Source organism: Ranitomeya variabilis, chromosome 4 (genome assembly GCF_051348905.1).
Source record: "Ranitomeya variabilis isolate aRanVar5 chromosome 4, aRanVar5.hap1, whole genome shotgun sequence".
Taxonomy (NCBI): Eukaryota; Metazoa; Chordata; class Amphibia; order Anura; family Dendrobatidae; genus Ranitomeya; species Ranitomeya variabilis.
Window position 1 is genome coordinate 51,731,636 of NC_135235.1, and position 20,801 is coordinate 51,752,436.

Here is a 20,801-nt window from a genome sequence, read left to right on the forward strand (position 1 = left end):
GAGGGCCAGCAAAGCCTTTTCTGCCTGGTTCTCAAGATTAGGTTTCTCATAAAGCAGTCCAAGCTCCAGAAAAAACGCATCCACATTCAGCAATGCAGGATTTCCTGGCACCAGAGAGAAAGCCCAATCTTGAGGGTCGCCACGTAACAAGGAGATAACAATTTTAACTTGCTGAACGGAATCACCAGAGGAACGAGGTCTCAAAGATAGAAATAATTTACAATTATTCTTAAAATTCAGAAACCTAGATCTATCTCCAGAAAACAACTCAGGAATAGGTATTTTTGGCTCTGACATAGGGCTATGATCAACAAAATCCTGAATGCTTTGCACCCTTGCAGCAAGATGATCCACACTAGAAGTCAGACTTTGAATATCCATGTCTGCAGCTGAACTCAAAACCACCCAGAGATTAAGGGGATGAGAGAAGCTTGACAGACTGCAGCAAAGGTAGAGAGAAAAAAAAAATTGTACTCAGGACTTCTCTTATCCCACTTCTGCGATGCATTAAACACTTTTCGGCCTGCTGTACTGTTATGATCCTTAGTGGCTGAGGATCACAAAACGGACTAGCTAAGTTAATGAACATAGACACGAGCTCTAGGGAGGTGGTAACTGGACTGACCGCAAACCTGATCCTAACCAAACACAATAAAGGTAGCTGGTGAACGTACCTAAATTCCTGGACGTCTCGACCCAGCCTGAGAAACTATCTACTCCTAGAGGAAAGTAAGACCTCACTTGCCTCAGAGAAATCACCCCAAAGATATAGGAAGCCCCCAACAAATAATAACGGTGAGGTAAGGGGAAAATACAAACGTAGAAATGAAAACAGATTCAGCAAATGAGGCCCGCTAATACTAGATAGCAGAAGACAGATAGGGAACTGTGCGGTCAGTAAAAAACCCTATGCAAAATATCCACGCTGAGAATACAAGAACCCCCACACCAACTAGCGGTGTGAGGGGAGAAACTCAGCCCCCTAGAGCTACCAGCAAGCAAGGAAATCACATATTAGCAAGCTGGACAAGAAACAAAAATAAACCAAGAAACATATGAACACTGATGATCAAAAAATGAACAAACAAAAACTTAGCTTCTCTTGAAGAGACTGATAACGAAGGAATGCAGGAGAGCTCAAAATAGCACTGAAGACATTGACAGCAGGCAACCACTGAAAGTCCAGGTGAGCTAAATAGGAAACCAACTACCAGATAACGAGACAGCTGATCCCAGCCACAAACCTGCAGAAAAACACAAAGAGCCACCAGAGGGAGCCCAAAGACAGCACTCACACAGTACCACTTGTGACCACCAGAGGGAGCCCAAAAATAGAGTTCACAACAGCTGGCATACCTAGTACCTGTATCATATGTAAAGTTCCCTAATTATAGTGCTATATAATGTCTAAATAATTAATATTCAGATTTTCCAGACGTCCAATGCACCAGACAATTTACAGTTCTCTGAACATAAGGAGGCAAGGGCGATAAGGCATCTCCACAGGCCATAAATCTGCCGCCTTCTAAATTCTTCTGAAAACTGTGTATGGACTTTGTGTCTGCGATCCATCAGATAACCCACTTTAATTATTTGTCTAAAACAGGGGGTCTCAGCTGCATTGGGGACATGTAGATTGTCTAAGAGTGCGAGGTCTTTTCTTTTCAATTTATAATAAAGCCATGATTCTATCATCAATATGAGGGTGATATTCACCAACATTAATTCTGCCCTGGTGCCAATAGCCTATTTTCTTTTAGTGACTAGATATTTCTACCTAAATTTTTCAGTGTTTTTTTGATCCTGATTTATATTCAATATATATTTCTATTCCAGATGAGCACACAGTGGTGGAGTATCATGCCCCATGGAATTCAGGTAAGGAATCATCTCTGAATATTTCGTCACTGGTTTTAAAATCAGTGGTTGATTGCCTTTGCACGTGAATAAAATTGCTAATTACTCAGGAATGCAGGAATTTTATTCTGTCCTAACACTGCTGCTCCTCTCCCCATGTGTGTTTTTTATGATTTGAGACACCCCTGTTTTATAATAGTTTGTCCTTTCTGTCTTTATTTGAAATAAAATTGTGTATCTTATCCTATTAGTGTATTACACTCTTTATCTATTCTGCAAATTAATTGCTGCATGATCTGTATGGTTCTTTATACTGTAATAGATGACATTTTTATGACATGTCCATGTTCAGTTGTAGATCACTGTGGATTATCTGCTACCGAGAGAGAGGATTGTGGATATGCAAGTATAACGAAGGAGCAATGTGAACAGAAAGGCTGCTGCTTTGACTCCAGCATTCATGAGACCAAATGGTGTTTCTTCCATGGTATGACTTCACATTTAATGTTCTCCGTACTCTTAAAACTTTTTTTTTTTGTCAGTGCATCACTTTTAGCAGTTCTTGGTATCATATCAGAACTAGTGATGAGCGAGTGTACTCGTTGCTCGGGTGGTCTCCAAGTATTTGTTAGTGTTCAGAGATTAAGTTTTCATCGCTGCAGTTGAATGATTTACAGCTACTATCCAGGCTGAGTACATGTGGGGGTTGCCTGGTTGCTAGGGAATCCACAGTGGCTAATCAAGCTGGCTAATAACTGTAAATCATTCAACTGCACCAATGAAAACTTAATTTCCGAACACTAACAAATACTCGGAGATAACCCGAGCGTGCTCGGGAAAACTCGAGCAACGAGTACACTCGCTCATCACTAATCAGAACCCTTTATTGTACACTGATGTAGTCTGAGGTAGAACATTCTGTGACTGGACTTATCTAACCCCCTAAAGACAACCCATATACATGTGCAGCATCTGTGCACCATCACTACTGTATATGTATCGGGCTCAGGAACCGAGCCTGCTCCATGAAGCACTGCTTAAGTCTCTCTTAAGTCTCTCTTACATAGCTGGCACCCAAAAGTAACTGACCTAGCTATAATCACATCAGTTCAACCTCCTAAACACCACCATCAAGTATGACGGTTGCTTTTAAAATGGCGGCCGTCACTTCTGATGGCCATAGACCCTCCATGCGATGCAGCTGCGGACTACTGGAGCCACATATCTGCTATGTTAAAACTTTTATAAAACACAGACTGTGACTGAACTTTATATGAGATTATCATATTCACAGTACACTGCAGTGCAGTGAATAGGCAATCAAGTGATCTTGGGTTCAAGTCCCCTAAGAAAATTAAATAAAGTTTCAAAAACATAAAAATATACAGTACAGATCAAAAGTTTGGAGACGCCTTCTCATTTAAAGATTTTCCTGTATTTTCATGACTATAAAAATTGTACATTCACACTGAAGGCATCAGAACTATGAATTCACACATGTGGAATTATATACTTAACAAAAAAGTGTGAAACAACTGAAATTATGTCTTATATTCTAGGTTCTTCAAAGTAGCCACCTTTTGCTTTGATGACTGCTTTGCACACTCTTGGCATTCTCTTGATGAGCTTCAAGAGGTAGTCACCGTAAATGGTCTTCCAACAATCTTGAAGGAGTTCCCAGAGATGCTTAGCACTTGTTGGCCCTTTTGCCTTCATTCTGCGGTCCAGCTCACCCCAAACCATCTCGATTGGGTTCAGGTCTGGTGACTGTGGAGGCCAGGTCATCTGGCGTAGCACCCCATCACTCTCCTTCTTGGTCAAATAGCCCTTACACAGCCTGGAGGTGTGTTTAGGGACATTGTCCTGTTGAAAAATAAATGATGGTCCAACTAAACGCAAACCGGATGGAATAGCATGCCGCTGCAAGATGCTGCTGTAGCCATGCTGGTTCAGTATGCCTTCAATTTTGAATAAATCCCCAACAGTGTCACCAGCAAAGCACCCCCACACCATCACACCTCCTCCTCCATGCTTCACAGTGGGAACCAGGCATGTCGAGTCCATCCGTTCACCTTTTCTGCATCGCACAAAGACACGGTGGTTGGAACCAAAGATCTCAAATTTGGACTCATCAGACCAAAGCACATATTTCCACTGGTCTAATGTCCATTCCTTGTGTTCTTTGCCCAAACAAGTCTCTTCTGCTTGTTGCCTGTCCTTAGCAGAGGCTTCCTAGCAGCTATTTTTCCATGAAGGCCTGCTGCACAAAGTCTCCTCTTAACAGTTGTTGTTAGGGCTGGTGGAATGCACCAAATAATAATAAGGATGGTATAAGGTGCGTTCGCAGCCCGGGGTCCACCATGCAGAGAAGACACCTGCTGCTTGGTAATGGCGGACAGTATATGGTGGTATAATATCTAACACGGGTTAGCTTCACCAGGTATGTAAGGAAGCGAACCCTGTTGCATCACAGGGCCACAATACCGCAGAGTGAATGCTAGTATTGGGTCACAGGACTCTGCCCCAAGGACATGGGGTTAGAGACCCTCTAGACCACTAGAGCTCAGCGCCACAACTGCGGTGACAGGGAAAAGCCTAAATATTTACCGCACTAAGTGCATACAGCGCCGCTCTGGCATATGCCATTAACTACCCTAACTAGCACCAGGAAAGCGCACTGGGCGCACGGCGCCGTACTGGCGGTCGCTGCAGAGAAATGTGTTCTGAATGTGCAGGTAGCACTGACGGGCACTAGGTAGCTTCCACTATCCGCGAGCAGGCAACAACACGAGGGAGGGAATCATTAAGGACCTTTCATCCATCGACAGACATTCATCTACACAAAAATACAAAGGGGCTGACAGCGCTCCCTCTATTGGGGCGCCCGTTCCATGTCCAGGGAACCTTCCTGGATACTCAAGACCATCCAATATCCAATGAACAGCGCTCCACTTGAGTGTAGAAATCTCCAAAGTGCTTTATTTAGTCATGATACAGCAGCAACGTTTCAACCAACACTTGGTCTTTATCAAGCAGGCATGCATCTACACACACACGTAGTAAGTTTACACTAGCGCATGGCCAAGCGGCCATGCGAACCTTTTATAGCAGTCGCACTCTGGGACCTTCCAGATAGTCCAATAGGAGCCATAACAGGACCTGGCTACAAAGGCAGAGCTTGGAAAGACAGCAGTAATAAGTCACGCAGTATCAGCTTCAGCCAGATGCTGGGACCGACGTCTCCGCTGAGCAGGTTCCACTGCGGCTGAAGGAGGATGGGAGACCACAGTGGACATGGTTCAGGATTCCCCCTGTACAGCAGCGGAAACTCGACACCTAACAGTTGTAGAGATGTGTCTGCTGCTAGAACTCTGTGTGGCATTGACCTGGTCTCTAATCTGAGCTGCTGTTAACCTGCAATTTCTGAGGCTGGTGACTAGGATAAACTTATCCTCAGAAGCAGAGGTGACTCTTGGTCTTCCTTTCCTGGGGCGGTCCTCATGTGAGCCAGTTTCTAGTTTGTAGTGCTTGATGGTTTTTGCAACTGCATTTGGGGACACTTTCAAAGTTTTCCCAATTTTTTGGACTGACTGACCTTCATTTCTTAAAGTAATGATGGCCACTCGTTTTTCTTTACTAAGCTACTTTTTTCTTGCAATAATACAAATTCTAACAGTCTTTTCAGTAGGACTATCAGCTGTGTATCCACCAAACTTCTGCTCAACACAACTGATGGTCCCAACCTCATTTATAAGGCAAGAAATCCCACTTACTAAACCTGACAGGGCACACCTGTGAAGTGAAAACCATTACCGGTGACTACCTCTTGAAACTCATCAAGAGAATGCCAAGAGTGTGCAAAGCATTCATCAAAGCAAAAGGTGGCTACTTTGAAGAACCTAGAATATAATAAGACATATTTTCAGTTGTTTCACACTTTTCTGTTAAGCATATAATTCCACATGTGTTAATTCATAGTTTTGATACCTTCAGTGTGAATTTATAATTTTTATAGTCATGAAAACACAGACAAATCTTTAAATGAGAAGGCGTATCCAAACATTCGGTCTGTACTATGTATATATATATATATATATATATATATATATATATATATATATATATATATATATATATATACATATTCATATTCCCTAAACAGAAATAGATATCTATAAAGCTAAAAGAATAAAAAAGAGTTAAGTGTTGGATGTTGCCTCATTTATTGCCATAGCTAATAACATTTCTGAATGTTTATCTTGTAAGGTGAGCACTGAAAAATAGATGTAAAACTACAGAAATGCAATTTTGCAGCGCTTTTCCCCAAAAATATAATAAAGTTTTCAATCGGCAACCAAAATAATGTATATACCCCCAAAGCATTCAATATAAAACTACAGCTTGAAGAGCCAAATCAAGTCTTCACACAGTTCCAACATCAGAAAAATAATATATACTGTAGATATGTTTTACGTGGTTGTTTCCAGCAGAAAAAAGTGTATATCACTTCAAAACGCGTTGAGTAAAAACCGTATGTTAATAATTTCCTGTGAATTGACGTCTTCAATATTCAGCAGCGCAGGAGGTATCCACAAATTCCCTATATTTTCAATCTCATCAGTAAAATAATAAAGGTACAGGTTTTAGAAAACGGTGACAAAAATCTTTTTTTACATTTATGAAGTTCAGTTTGCTGTAAGCATCTTGTCAGGTCTTATTACTGCATAACAAACACCGTAAAAACAAAACCCAAAAAACAATGGCAGAATTGAGGCTTTTTTCAAAATTTCACTGCACTTGGAATGTTTCCCTGTTTTCAGCAAATAATATGGTTAAATGAAAACTGTCATTCTTATTCACAACTCATCTAACAAAAATCTCATCTTCATACATATACGGTATATTGCCAGAAAAGTGAAGAGTTACAGCTCATCTAAGAAGTCGAAGGAAAAATTGAAAGCAAAAAAATTAAAAATCACCCATCCCTTAAATGATTAAAGAGATTGATTGATTTAGAATCTCAATTGTCAAACACCCTACTGCAATTAAGTGGAGAGATTAATTCCTCAAGTAAAGCATTACTGAATAGTCTTGGAAAAAAATTTATTTATCCATAGACTTGCAGAAAATAAAAAAGATTACTTTTCTCACCCTCCCCAGATCTAGCGATGCCTCTCAACAGTTACTCTGTGCTTTGTTAACATATTGCAGCAGTGGCGTGACATAGACCACTGCAGGCAATCACTACTAAACAAAACCCAACTTATAGCCCCTTGCTGGTGCCAAATTTAAAAATATATACTTGCTTATCTCAAGGAACAGCTCCAGTCTTCCGCTATGCCGGTCTCAGTGACAGCTGATCACTCGCTGTCTGCACAATTCTGTACAGTGTCTCACTACTACAGAATTGGAAAAGCTGCAAATGATAGGTAGCTGCTGATTGGCGTCAACAGTCATGTGATCATGTTTGTCATGAGACCAGCGGGGGGAACACAAGGGAGAGATCTGAAAAGCAGTTCCATGCCAGGAGGTTAGTATCCTTCAATTTTTTTTGGAGCATCAAAGGGTCATACATGAGGGGTGTCCAGTTATGATTGAAAGGTTCAGATCAATATAGATATCTACATACTAGAATATATAAATGACCTGACAGATTCAGCTTGGGAAACAAAGTCTAGAATATTCCAGAAAGGTCTAATGTAGGGTTGAGCGAAACGGGTCGATCATTTTCAAAAGTCGCCGACTTTTGGCTAAGTCGGCGTCTCATGAAACCCGATCCGACCCCTGTGCTTGTCGGCCATGCGGTACGCGACTTTCGCGCCAAAGTCGCGTTTCAATGACGCGAAAAGCGCCATTTCTCAGCCAATGAAGGTGAACGCAGAGTGTGGGCAGCGTGATGACATAGATCCTGGTCCCCACCATCTTAGAGAAGGGCATTGCAGTGATTGGCTTGCTGTCTGCGGCGTCACAGGGGCTATAAAGGGGCGTTCCCGCCGACCGCCATCTTACTGCTGCTGATCTGAGCTTAGGGACAGGTTGCTGCCGCTTCGTCAGAAGCAGGGAGAGCGTTAGGCAGGGTCCACTAACCACCAAACCGCTTGTGCTGTAGCGATTTCCACTGTCCAACACCACCTTCGGTGTGCAGGAACAGTGGAAGCTATTTTTTTTTTTTTTTCCTCAGCGCTGTAGCTCATTGGGCTGCCCTAGAAGGCTCCGTGATAGCTGTATTGCTGTGTGTACGCCACTGTGGAAACCAACTGCTTTTTTCAAAGCACATATCCTCTTGTTCCTTCCTTTCTGCACAGCTATCTTTTTTGTTTGTCCACACTTTTTATTTAATTTGTGCATCAGTCCACTCCTATTGCTGCCTGCCATACCTGGCTTAGATTACTGCAGGGAGATAGTAATTGTAGGACAGTCCCTGTTTTGTTTTTTTTTTTTTGTTTTTGTGGGAGATTAAGATTGGCATTTCTGCTACAGTGCCATCCCTGTGTGTGCCATCTCTCACTGAGTGGGCCATAGAAAGCCTATTTATTTTTTCCGTGATTTGTGTTCTAAATTCTACCTCAACACAAAAACACTACATCAATCAGTGGTAGAAAAATATTGGCCTCAGTCAGGGCTTGTGTGCCACTGCTGTGTGTGCTATCTCTTATTCAGTGGGCTATAGAAAGCCTATTTATTTATTTATTTTTTTTCTTATTATTTGGTTTCTAAAGTCTCCCTGAAAAAAAAAAAATAAATAAAAAAACAGTGGGAGAGTAATATTGCCCTTTCAGCTTGTGTGCCAGTCTTGACTCCTGGGTGTGCCACCTCTCTCTCTCTCATTCAGTGGGCCATAGAAAGGCTATTTATTTTTTTGGTTTTTTTAATATTATTTGGTTTCTAAAGTCTCCCTGAAAATAAAAAAAAAACTTAAAAAAACAGTGGGAGAGTAATATTGCCCTTTCAGCTTGTGCGCCAGTCTTGACTCCTGGGTGTGCCACCTCTCTCTCTCTAATTGTGGGCCATAGAAAGCCTTTTTTTTTTTGTTTTTTTTTTAATATTATTTGGTTTCTAAAGTCTCCCTTAAAAAACAAAAAATACATAAAAAAACAGTGGGAGAGTAATATTGCCCTTTCAGCTTGTGTGCCAGTCTTGACTCCTGGGTGTGCCACCTCTCTCTCTCATTCAGTGGGCCATAGAAAGGCTATTTATTTTTTTGGTTTTTTTAATATTATTTGGTTTCTAAAGTCTCCCTGAAAAAAAAAAAAAACTTAAAAAAACAGTGGGAGAGTAATATTGCCCTTTCAGCTTGTGCGCCAGTCTTGACTCCTGGGTGTGCCACCTCTCTCTCTAATTGTGGGCCATAGAAAGCCTTTTTTTTTTTTTTTTTTTAATATTATTGGGTTTCTAAAGTCTCCCTTAAAAAACAAAAAATACATAAAAAAACAGTGGGAGAGTAATATTGCCCTTTCAGCTTGTGTGCCAGTCTTGACTCCTGGGTGTGCCACCTCTCTCTCTCTCATTCAGTGGGCCATAGAAAGGCTATTTATTTTTTTGGTTTTTTTAATATTATTTGGTTTCTAAAGTCTCCCTGAAAAAAAAAAAAAACTTAAAAAAACAGTGGGAGAGTAATATTGCCCTTTCAGCTTGTGCGCCAGTCTTGACTCCTGGGTGTGCCACCTCTCTCTCTCTAATTGTGGGCCATAGAAAGCCTTTTTTTGTTTGTTTGTTTTTTAATATTATTTGGTTTCTAAAGTCTCCCTTAAAAAACAAAAAATACATAAAAAAACAGTGGGAGAGTAATATTGCCCTTTCAGCTTGTGTGCCAGTCTTGACTCCTGGGTGTGCCACCTCTCTCTCTCATTCAGTGGGCCATAGAAAGGCTATTTATTTTTTTGGTTTTTTTAATATTATTTGGTTTCTAAAGTCTCCCTGAAAATAAAAAAAAAAAAAACTTAAAAAAACAGTGGGAGAGTAATATTGCCCTTTCAGCTTGTGCGCCAGTCTTGACTCCTGGGTGTGCCACCTCTCTCTCTCTAATTGTGGGCCATAGAAAGCCTTTTTTTGTTTGTTTTTTTTTTTATATTATTTGGTTTCTAAAGTCTCCCTGAGAAAAAAAAATAAATAAATTAGGTGGGAGATTAATATTGACATTAGTGCTTGAGTGACAGTCCTGCGTGTGTGTCATCTCTGTGATTTTGTGCCACAGAAAACAGAGTGTGTAACATTGTGCCTGATTTTCCTTGTGGTCTCACCAACCTGTTAAGGGATATTGAAATCATACTGAAGTTATAGCTCACCGTGTAAGTTGTTTGACAGCAACAAATAAAGTTACTTTGGTTAAGATTTTAAAACAATGAGGAAGTCTGGTGCAAGAGGTCGTCGTGGGCGTTCATTGTCAGCTGGTAATGATGGTAGTGGTAGTGGAGCATCAGGTGGTCGTGGGGATAAAAATATTCCACCTAAGTCTGGAGCTGTGGAGCCAGTTTCGTCGTCAGGCTACACAAGGCCTCGAACGCTCTCTTTTCTGGGAGTAGGAAAACCGCTTTTAAAGGCGGAGCAGCAACAGCAAGTTTTGGCTTACATTGCAGACTCAGCCTCTAGCTCTTTTGCCTCCTCTTCCGAAACTGGTAAATGTAAAAGCAGCGCGTCGCTTGTGGATGTTCACGGTCAGGGACAAGTCGCTTCCTTGTCCTCCTCAGCAAAAACTACAACAAGAGAGAAGGATGCAGCAGGCGACACAACGGGTCACTCCATGGAGCTCTTTACACATACCGTCCCTGGCTTAGAAAGTGAAACATTTAACAGGCCATGCCCATTACAAGTAGATTCTGACATGGAGTGCACTGATGCACAGCCACAGCCAGAGTACTATGCTGCTCCTTTGACTCAGACCACCACATTGCCCTCTCAGGGTACAGATCCACAATCAGACCCTGATGAGACTATGTTGCCCCGCCACGAACGCTATACCACCGACCGACACAGTGACACAGACGAAGTTGCACACGAGCTGGAAGAGGAGGTAATAGATGACCCAGTTATTGACCCCGATTGGCAGCCATTGGGGGAACAGGGTGCAGGCGGCAGTAGTTCAGAAGCGGAGGTGGAGGAGGGGCCGCAGCAGGCATCAACATCGCAACAGGTTCCATCTGCCGGGCCCGTATCTGGCCCAAAACGCGTGTCAAAGCCAAAACCTGTTGGAGGACAGCGTGGCCATCCGGTTAAAGCTCAGTCTGCAATCCCTGAAAAGGGATCCGAGTCTAGGAAGAGTGCAGTCTGGCATTTTTTTAAACAACATCCAACTGATCAGCGCAAAGTCATCTGTCAAAAATGTTCAACTAGCTTAAGCAGAGGTCAGAATCTGAAAAGTCTAAATACTAGTTGCATGCATAGACACTTAACCACCATGCATTTTCAAGCCTGGACTAACTACCAAACGTCCCTTAAGGTTGTAGCACCCTCGGCCAATGAAGCTAGTCAGCAACGCAACATCCCTTCCGTCACTGTAAGGCCACCATTTTCCGCACCACCGGCAGTATCTGTGCAGGTTTCTTTGCCAGCCATAAGCAGTCAGGGTCAGGGAACCACCAGTTTTGTAGGAGGAAATATTGCATCTAGGGCACCGGCGGAAACAATACCGTCTCCAACCGTCTCTCAGTCTGCCATGTACACCGGCACACCCGAAAGTTCCACGATCTCCAGCTCTCCAGTCCAGCTCACCCTACATGAGACTCTGGTTAGAAAAAGGAAGTACTTATCCTCGCATCTGCGTACACAGGGTTTTAACGCCCACATAGCTAGACTAATCTCGTTAGAGATGATGCCCTACCGGTTAGTTGAAAGCGAAGCTTTCAAAGCCCTGATGGAGTACGCTGAACCACGATACGAGCTACCCAGTCGACACTTTTTTTCCAGAAAAGCCATCCCAGCCCTGCACCAGCATGTTAAACAGCGCATCGTCCATGCACTCAGGCAATCTGTGAGTACAAAGGTGCACCTGACTACAGATGCATGGACCAGTAGGCATGGCCAGGGACGTTATGTGTCCATCACGGCACACTGGGTGAATGTGGTGGATGCAGGGTCCACAGGCGACATCAATTTAGGGACAGTTGTGCCTAGCCCACGGTCTAGGAAACAGTTGGCTGTAGGCGTTCGCACCCCCTCCTCCTCCTCCTCCTCGTCCTCCTGCAGAAGCTACAGCTCTTCCACAGAACGCAGTCTGCCAACCACTCCATCGGCAGATGACACTGTTGCACACCAGTTGTCCCATTATGGGCCAGCTACTGCCAAGCGTCAGCAGGCTGTATTGGCTATGAAGTGTTTGGGCGACAACAGACACACCGCGGAAGTTCTGTCCGAGTTCTTGCAACAAGAAACGCAGTCGTGGCTGGGCACAGTAGATCTTGAGGCAGGCAAGGTAGTGAGTGATAACGGAAGGAATTTCATGGCTGCCATCTCCCTTTCCCAACTGAAACACATTCCTTGCCTGGCTCACACCTTAAACCTGGTGGTGCAGTGCTTATTGAAAACTTATCCTGGGTACTCCGACCTGCTCCTCAAAGTGCGTGCACTTTGCTCACATATCCGACGTTCGCCTGTACACGCCAGCCGTATGCAGACCTATCAGCGGTCTTTGAACCTTCCCCAGCATCGCCTCATCATAGACGTTGCAACAAGGTGGAACTCAACACTGCACATGCTTCAGAGACTGTGCGAACAGAGGCGTGCTGTTATTTATTTGTGGGAGGATACACGGGCAGGCAGTAGGATGGCAGACATGGAGTTGTCAGGTGTGCAGTGGTCTAAGATACAAGACATGTGTCAAGTCCTTCAGTGTTTTGAGGAATGCACACGGCTGGTTAGTGCAGACAACGCCGTAATAAGCATGAGCATCCCCCTAATGCGTCTGCTGATGCAAAGTTTGACGCACATAAAGGAGCAGGCGTCTGCACCAGAGGAAGAGGAAAGCCTTGATGACAGTCAGCCATTGTCTGGTCAGGGCAGTGTACAGGACGAGGTAGCGGGCGAAGAGGAGGTGGAGGACGAGGAGGATGATGGGGATGAGTATATTTTTAATGCCGAACCTTTCCCGGGGGCACAGGAAATTGGTTGCGTGTCACGGCCGGGTTCTGGTTTTTTGAGGGACACAAGTGACGTAGATTTGCCTGCAACTGCCCCTCAACCAATCACAACCGGAGATTTGACAACTGGAACTTTGGCCCACATGGCGGATTATGCCTTACGTATCCTAAAAAGGGACACACGCATTACGAAAATGATGAACGATGACGATTACTGGTTGGCCTGCCTCCTTGATCCACGCTATAAAGGCAAATTGCAAAATATTATGCCACATGAGAACTTGGAACTAATATTAGCAACCAAACAATCAACTCTTGTTGACCGTTTGCTTCAGGCATTCCCAGCACACAGCGCACGTGATCGTTCTCACACGAGCTCCAGGGGGCAGCAGACTAGGAGTGTTAGGGGTGCACACATCAGAAGTGGCGTTGGACAGAGGGGTTTTCTGACCAGGTTGTGGAGTGATTTTGCTATGACCGCAGACAGGACAGGTACTGCTGCATCAATTGAAAGTGACAGGAGACAACATTTGTCCAGTATGGTTACTAACTATTTTTCATCCCTTATCGATGTTCTCCCTCAACCGTCATTCCCATTTGATTACTGGGCCTCCAAATTAGACACCTGGCCAGAATTGGCAGAATATGCATTGCAGGAGCTTGCTTGCCCGGCAGCAAGTGTCCTATCAGAAAGAGTATTCAGTGCTGCAGGTTCAATATTAACCGAAAAAAGGACTCGTCTGGCTACCCAAAATGTTGACGATCTAACATTCATTAAAATGAACCACAACTGGATTTCGAAATCTTTTGCCCCACCTTGCCCGGCCGACACCTAGCTTTCCTATGAAAAGCTCTTGCCTGTGAATTACTTTTCTAATGTCTAATTTGCTGCAGCTGATTGTACAGCATACGACATGTTTACACCTCCCTAAATGGCAAAACTCCCCACACGGGGCCGTGGTATCGCGACTTGGCGCAAGCACCCGTGAGACTGCTGTTTGTCTGAAGAGGTGGGTGTGCTCGCTTTTGGTTGACGGCATTGCTACTGGGTCCCTCATAGTACAATGTAGTGTCTCTGGCGGTGGCGGTGCGCACCCAACGTCAGACACACCGTTGTAACATGAGGGGCCCTGGGGCGGTCCCGCCGGCCTCAAGGGAGTTCCCCCCTACCCCAGCTCAAAATGTGCTCTACCACGTGCAAAATTATGTCGCACAGCTCCACCAATCTTTAGTCTATTCTCTGACATCATTCAATGTCTGGCACTGACAATACAAATTTGTAGACATCTATGATGCAACTTAAAGTAGTCTGTGTCTGTGTCCTATATTGGCACCATTAAATAGTTACTGCCAAATTACTATGTCAGAAACTCAGTAGATCAGCCCACCCCTGTACCTAAGTATGCCACCTTTTTTTTTGTTTTGGTTGTTTTGCGAGACATTAACATCTATTTATATTTTGGGAGTACTGGGACAGACACTCCTTGCACTACTCCTCCACTCACCACCAAGCTGCCTGTGTATCCATGTAACCGCTGTAAAACTGCCATGAGCCTATTGTTTGTTATTTTAGGCCTTTGATAGCCTGTCTGCGGTCCCTACTTTAAATACTCCTCCACTCATCACCAGCTGCCTGCCCGTGTATCCATGTAACCGCTGTAAAACTGCCATGAGCCTATTGTTTGTTATTTTAGGCCTTTGATAGCCTGTCTGTGGTCCCTACTTTAAATACTCCTCCACTCATCACCAGCTGCCTGCCCGTGTATCCATGTAACCGCTGTAAAACTGCCATGAGCCTATTGTTTGTTATTTTAGGCCTTTGATAGCCTGTCTGCGGTCCCTACTTTAAATACTCCTCCACTCACCACCAAGCTGCCTGTGTATCCATGTAACCGCTGTAAAACTGCCATGAGCCTATTGTTTGTTATTTTAGGCCTTTGATAGCCTGTCTGCGGTCCCTACTTTAAATACTCCTCCACTCACCACCAAGCTGCCTGCCCGTGTATCCATGTAACCGCTGTAAAACTGCCATGAGCCTATTGTTTGTTATTTTAGGCCTTTGATAGCCTGTCTGCGGTCCCTACTTTAAATACTCCTCCACTCACCACCAAGCTGCCTGTGTATCCATGTAACCGCTGTAAAACTGCCATGAGCCTATTGTTTGTTATTTTAGGCCTTTGATAGCCTGTCTGCGGTCCCTACTTTAAATACTCCTCCACTCACCACCAAGCTGCCTGCCCGTGTATCCATGTAACCGCTGTAAAACTGCCATGAGCCTATTGTTTGTTATTTTAGGCCTTCGAAGCCTGTCTGCGGTCCCTCCTTCCACTAGGCCTCCACTGACCAGACCACTGCTGCCCGTGTACCCCTGGAACCAATTTTAAAGTGCCTACAGCCAGCCCATTTTATTGTGTTAGGCCTTCGAAGCCTGTCTGCGGTCCCTCCTTCCACTAGGCCTCCACTGACCAGACCACTGCTGCCCGTGTACCCCTGGAACCAATTTTAAAGTGCCTACAGCCAGCCCATTTTATTGTGTTAGGCCTTCGAAGCCTGTCTGCGGTCCCTCCTTCCAAAAGGCCTACACTGACAAAGGTACACCTGACAACAGACACATGGACCTGTAGGCATGGCCACGGAAGGTTACGTGTCCTTTGTGGCTCAATGGGTTAATGTATTGGATGCATGGTCCACACAGGGGACAGCCTGCTAAGTCTGTATGCAGTCCCTAATTCAAGTTGTCCTCAACTGAATAAAGCTGAGCTTCTACCTTCTGGCTCTCATTAAGTGTTTTTTAAAAAACAAAATGGTGGTTCCGGCCTACTAACGGTGTCTGCCCCTGCCTGGTGTTGCCCTCAACTGAATAAAGCTGAGCTTCAACCTTCTGGCTCTCATTAAGTGTTTTTTAAAAAACAAAATGGTGGTTCCGGCCTACTAACGGCTTCTGCCCCTCCCTGGTGTTGCCCTCAACTGAATAAAGCTGAGCTTCTACCTTCCGGCTCTGATTAACTGCTGTTTTTAAACACATTGCTGGTTCCGGCCTACTAACGGTGTCTGCCCCTGCCTGGTGTTGCCCTCAACTGAATAAAGCTGAGCTTCAACCTTCTGGCTCTCATTAAGTGTTTTTTAAAAAACAAAATGGTGGTTAGGGCCTACTAACGGCTTCTGCCCCTCCCTGGTGTTGCCCTCAACTGAATAAAGCTGAGCTTCTACCTTCCGGCTCTGATTAACTGCTGTTTTTAAACACATTGCTGGTTCCGGCCTACTAACGGCTTCTGCCCCTCCCTGGTGTTGCCCTCAACTGAATAAAGCTGAGCTTCTACCTTCCGGCTCTGATTAACTGCTGTTTTTAAACACATTGCTGGTTCCGGCCTACTAACGGTGTCTGCCCCTGCCTGGTGTTGCCCTCAACTGAATAAAGCTGAGCTTCAACCTTCTGGCTCTCATTAAGTGTTTTTTAAAAAACAAAATGGTGGTTCCGGCCTACTAACGGTGTCTGCCCCTGCCTGGTGTTGCCCTCAACTGAATAAAGCTGAGCTTCAACCTTCTGGCTCTCATTAAGTGTTTTTTAAAAAAACAAAATGGTGGTTAGGGCCTACTAACGGCTTCTGCCCCTCCCTGGTGTTGCCCTCAACTGAATAAAGCTGAGCTTCTACCTTCCGGCTCTGATTAACTGCTGTTTTTAAACACATTGCTGGTTCCGGCCTACTAACGGTGTCTGCCCCTGCCTGGTGTTGCCCTCAACGGAATAAAGCTGAGCTTCAACCTTCTGGCTCTCATTAAGTGTTTTTTAAAAAACAAAATGGTGGTTCCGGCCTACTAACGGCTTCTGCCCCTCCCTGGTGTTGCCCTCAACTGAATAAAGCTGAGCTTCTACCTTCCGGCTCTGATTAACTGCTGTTTTTAAACACATTGCTGGTTCCGGCCTACTAACCGTGTCTGCCCCTGCCTGGTGTTGCCCTCAACTGAATAAAGCTGAGCTTCAACCTTCTGGCTCTCATTAAGTGTTTTTTAAAAAACAAAATGGTGGTTCCGGCCTACTAACGGTGTCTGCCCCTGCCTGGTGTTGCCCTCAACTGAATAAAGCTGAGCTTCAACCTTCTGGCTCTCATTAAGTGTTTTTTAAAAAACAAAATGGTGGTTCCGGCCTACTAACGGCTTCTGCCCCTCCCTGGTGTTGCCCTCAACTGAATAAAGCTGAGCTTCTACCTTCCGGCTCTGATTAACTGCTGTTTTTAAACACATTGCTGGTTCCGGCCTACTAACGGTGTCTGCCCCTGCCTGGTGTTGCCCTCAACTGAATAAAGCTGAGCTTCTACCTTCCGGCTCTGATTAACTGCTGTTTTTAAACACATTGCTGGTTCCGGCCTACTAACGGTGTCTGCCCCTGCCTGGTGTTGCCCTCAACTGAATAAAGCTGAGCTTCAACCTTCTGGCTCTCATTAAGTGTTTTTTAAAAAACAAAATGGTGGTTCCGGCCTACTAACGGTGTCTGCCCCTGCCTGGTGTTGCCCTCAACTGAATAAAGCTGAGCTTCAACCCAACCTTCTGGCTCTCATTAAGTGTTTTTTAAAAAACAAAATGGTGTTTAGGGCCTACTAACGGTGTCTGCCCCTCCCTGGTGTTGCCCTCAACTGAATAAAGCTGAGCTTCAACCTTCTGGCTCTCATTAAGTGTTTTTTAAAAAACAAAATGGTGGTTAGGGCCTACTAACGGTGTCTGCCCCTCCCTGGTGTTGCCCTCAACTGAATAAAGCTGAGCTTCAACCTTCTGGCTCTCATTAAGTGTTTTTTAAAAAACAAAATGGTGGTTAGGGCCTACTAACGGTGTCTGCCCCTCCCTCGTGTTGCCCTCAACTGAATAAAGCTGAGCTTCAACCTTCTGGCTCTCATTAAGTGTTTTTTAAAAAACAAAATGGTGGTTAGGGCCTACTAACGGCTTCTGCCCCTCCCTGGTGTTGCCCTCAACTGAATAAAGCTGAGCTTCTACCTTCCGGCTCTGATTAACTGCTGTTTTTAAACACATTGCTGGTTCCGGCCTACTAACGGTGTCTGCCCCTGCCTAGTGTTGCCCTCAACTGAATAAAGCTGAGCTTCAACCTTCTGGCTCTCATTAAGTGTTTTTTAAAAAACAAAATGGTGGTTCCGGCCTACTAACGGTGTCTGCCCCTGCCTGGTGTTGCCCTCAACTGAATAAAGCTGAGCTTCAACCTTCTGGCTCTCATTAAGTGTTTTTTAAAAAACAAAATGGTGGTTAGGGCCTACTAACGGTGTCTGCCCCTCCCTGGTGTTGTCCTCAACTGAACAAAGCTGAGCTTCCACATTCTGGCTTTCGGCCTATACTATCAGATATTAAACTGCATTTGGCCTACTAGTGTGGTTAGGCCCTTGAAACAGTGTCTGCTGCTCTTGGGTTTGCTACTCCACTGAACAAAGCAATGCCGCCTGTTTAGTCCTGTTACCAATTTTGATCTGCATTTAGCCTACTTTATTCTTTGGCCCTATATCTGTTTCCTCATCATCCTGCCCATTGCCCAGCCACTGCTAGATGAGTCTGCTGGTACATTGACCTAGACCACTACATTCCCCTTGTACTCTACACAGCCAGAATCTGACCCTGCTGAAAGTAAGGTTCCCCTTCCCGCATATTATACCACCTTACACAGGGACAAAGAGGAAGGTGCAGATGAAAGTGCAGGTTCCTTCATCAGGTGGGGGGGCATACTCGTTGGCGACGTCACTGGCACAGGGCCACTCAGAGTACGCAAAAGTGTCGCTGCTGGTGGGAGGCGCCCCCGCCATGCAAACACACCGCCGTACTTTGAGGGGCCCTGTGCCAGTGCCAATGCGAACGAGTGGGCCCCCCCTGCTTGCTCAGGATCACAGCACTTGCAACGTTGAAATACTTACCTCTCCCTGCTCCACCGCCATGACGTAGTCCATGTTTCCTGGGCCCACTAAAACCTTGAACCAGCCCTACCCCCACAACTTTTGCCAAATGACCCCCAATTTCCAGTGCCCAACTATTATTATAAAGTGAATTAAGATTGACAAGCTTCAGAAAACAAGAATGGATGTTTTTGGCAGTAAAATGTGCACTGTAGGTGTTTTCCTGGCCTCCACTCACTGCCGGCTATGCTTCCCCATTGACTTGCATTGGGTTTCGTGTTTCGGTCGATCCCCGACTTTTAGCGATAATCGGCCGACTTCACTCAACTCGACTCTGGACTAAATCGGGTTTCACAAAACCAGACTCGATCTTAAAAAAATGAAAGTCGCTCAACCCTAGTCTAATGTAAATATTAATTTTGACCTACAATTTTTTTTCTACTTTTCACAGGTTTTAAGAAGATAGAAAACCATTAACCAAAGTTCAGTAACTGCATATGGCTCCAATGACCTCTTCTATTTGTAACAGACTAGGAAAATTATATGAAGAGTGGGAAGAAGGATCAGACAGAAACAGAAACACCATCACATTCTGTGGATTTTAAATAATCAATAAAGCGAAAGTGTCCTTCTAACCCGAGTCTTGTCTTATGTCAGTCTGTTGTGAACTTAAAAAAGGAAAAAAAAATAGATTGTATATACAAGTGTACATTTTTGTAAAAATGAAATTTAACTCGTCCTCGTCGGAATCCTCCAGTCTAAAAAAAGTTCCTCTAAAACCATAAATAGAAGACAGAGGAGGTGGACCTGCAGCAGTATGTCCTCCACTGTGTCTCTGGGAGACTAGTGCTGAGAGAATGGTGGTGGAGAATGACTGGACAGGGTTGAATAGTCCGGCTCTACAACTCCACACCAGAATAAGCCCATCCACCAAGGACAGTTGTAGAGAAAAAATTCACAGAGTGATTCAGAAGTAAAAGACAATATCTTTGGTTGCACTAAATGTAATACATACCTACACTGTTGCATACTTACCGGTAATAAATACAAGAAAGAAAAAGAGTGCAAAACATCCCAAGAATAAAATTTAATATTTATTTAAAAACATATCGTAAAAACAACATACATAGTAGATACAATGACAAGTGGTTTAATGAACCACAGGTGTAAAGCACAAAAATCCCAAGTATCAGTGGGAAGCAGGGTAGAAAATGGCAACTGTTTTAATAAGCAAGTGTAAGTGCGAACCACATAAGGTAGTTCCCTCATAGCTGGAGATATAGCACAAATAGAAAGAAAGTAAAAGTCACATATTGTTACTTGGAGATTACTAAATATCAGTCAGCTCATACAGAGCAGTAAGACATATATCTGGTACTACAATCAATCCCAAACAGGTCAGGTGAGACTCGCCAAGTTGAAAGGGTATATATCCCTTTAAGGGAACACCAATGTGCATAAATAAATCAGAACCAGTCCTTACCCATGCTTCTTGCCACCTGGGGATCTAGAGCAGCAGCCCCAATGGGTGTTTCACGTGGGCTTCTTCAGGGGCTGTCACAGGACTGGCTCTAAATTATAGTGCGCATTGGTGAACATTTATTGGACAACCATTAATAACTTAATTTTTAGCATGCCAAGGCGTTTGTGTGTGTATTCCTGACCGTGGCTCTCATACTCGATACTAATAAATTGAGATGTTTTTATTTCCATTCCACAATTCTCCCATGAAGACCAATTCTGGACAGAATTCTCATACCAGTAGGTTGTTGTAGCTGGGACCCACTGGTTGCTTCCAGTTCTGAGCTGATGGCACTAATGAACATCTTACACTTTTGAAGGACGATGTGTCTTCCATCTTCAGCACTAAGTTTCTTTTGCTCACCGCTGCATCTACGATCTTCAATGTCTCCCATTTCTTTGTATCATCAATGCTGAAAAATTGGCAGATGCCAATCTATCATGCAATACCATCAGAGATGCAACT

General features: G+C 44.2%; 1 protein-coding gene across 1 annotated transcript in view; it reads left to right on the plus strand.

Moving 5' to 3' along the window:
* The window catches only part of LOC143769710 (alpha-2-macroglobulin-like protein 1), a 321,408-nt gene extending 301,955 nt beyond the window's left edge, over nucleotides 1–19,453 (plus strand). Inside the window, exons 35-37 of the mRNA XM_077258496.1 lie at nucleotides 1,837–1,878; nucleotides 2,210–2,344; nucleotides 19,266–19,453. Coding sequence (XP_077114611.1) covers nucleotides 1,837–1,878; nucleotides 2,210–2,344; nucleotides 19,266–19,291 — 203 coding nt within the window. The 3' untranslated portion in view covers nucleotides 19,292–19,453. The remainder of the gene's footprint in view (nucleotides 1–1,836; nucleotides 1,879–2,209; nucleotides 2,345–19,265) is intronic.
* The last annotated feature ends 1,348 nt before the right edge of the window (nucleotides 19,454–20,801 follow it).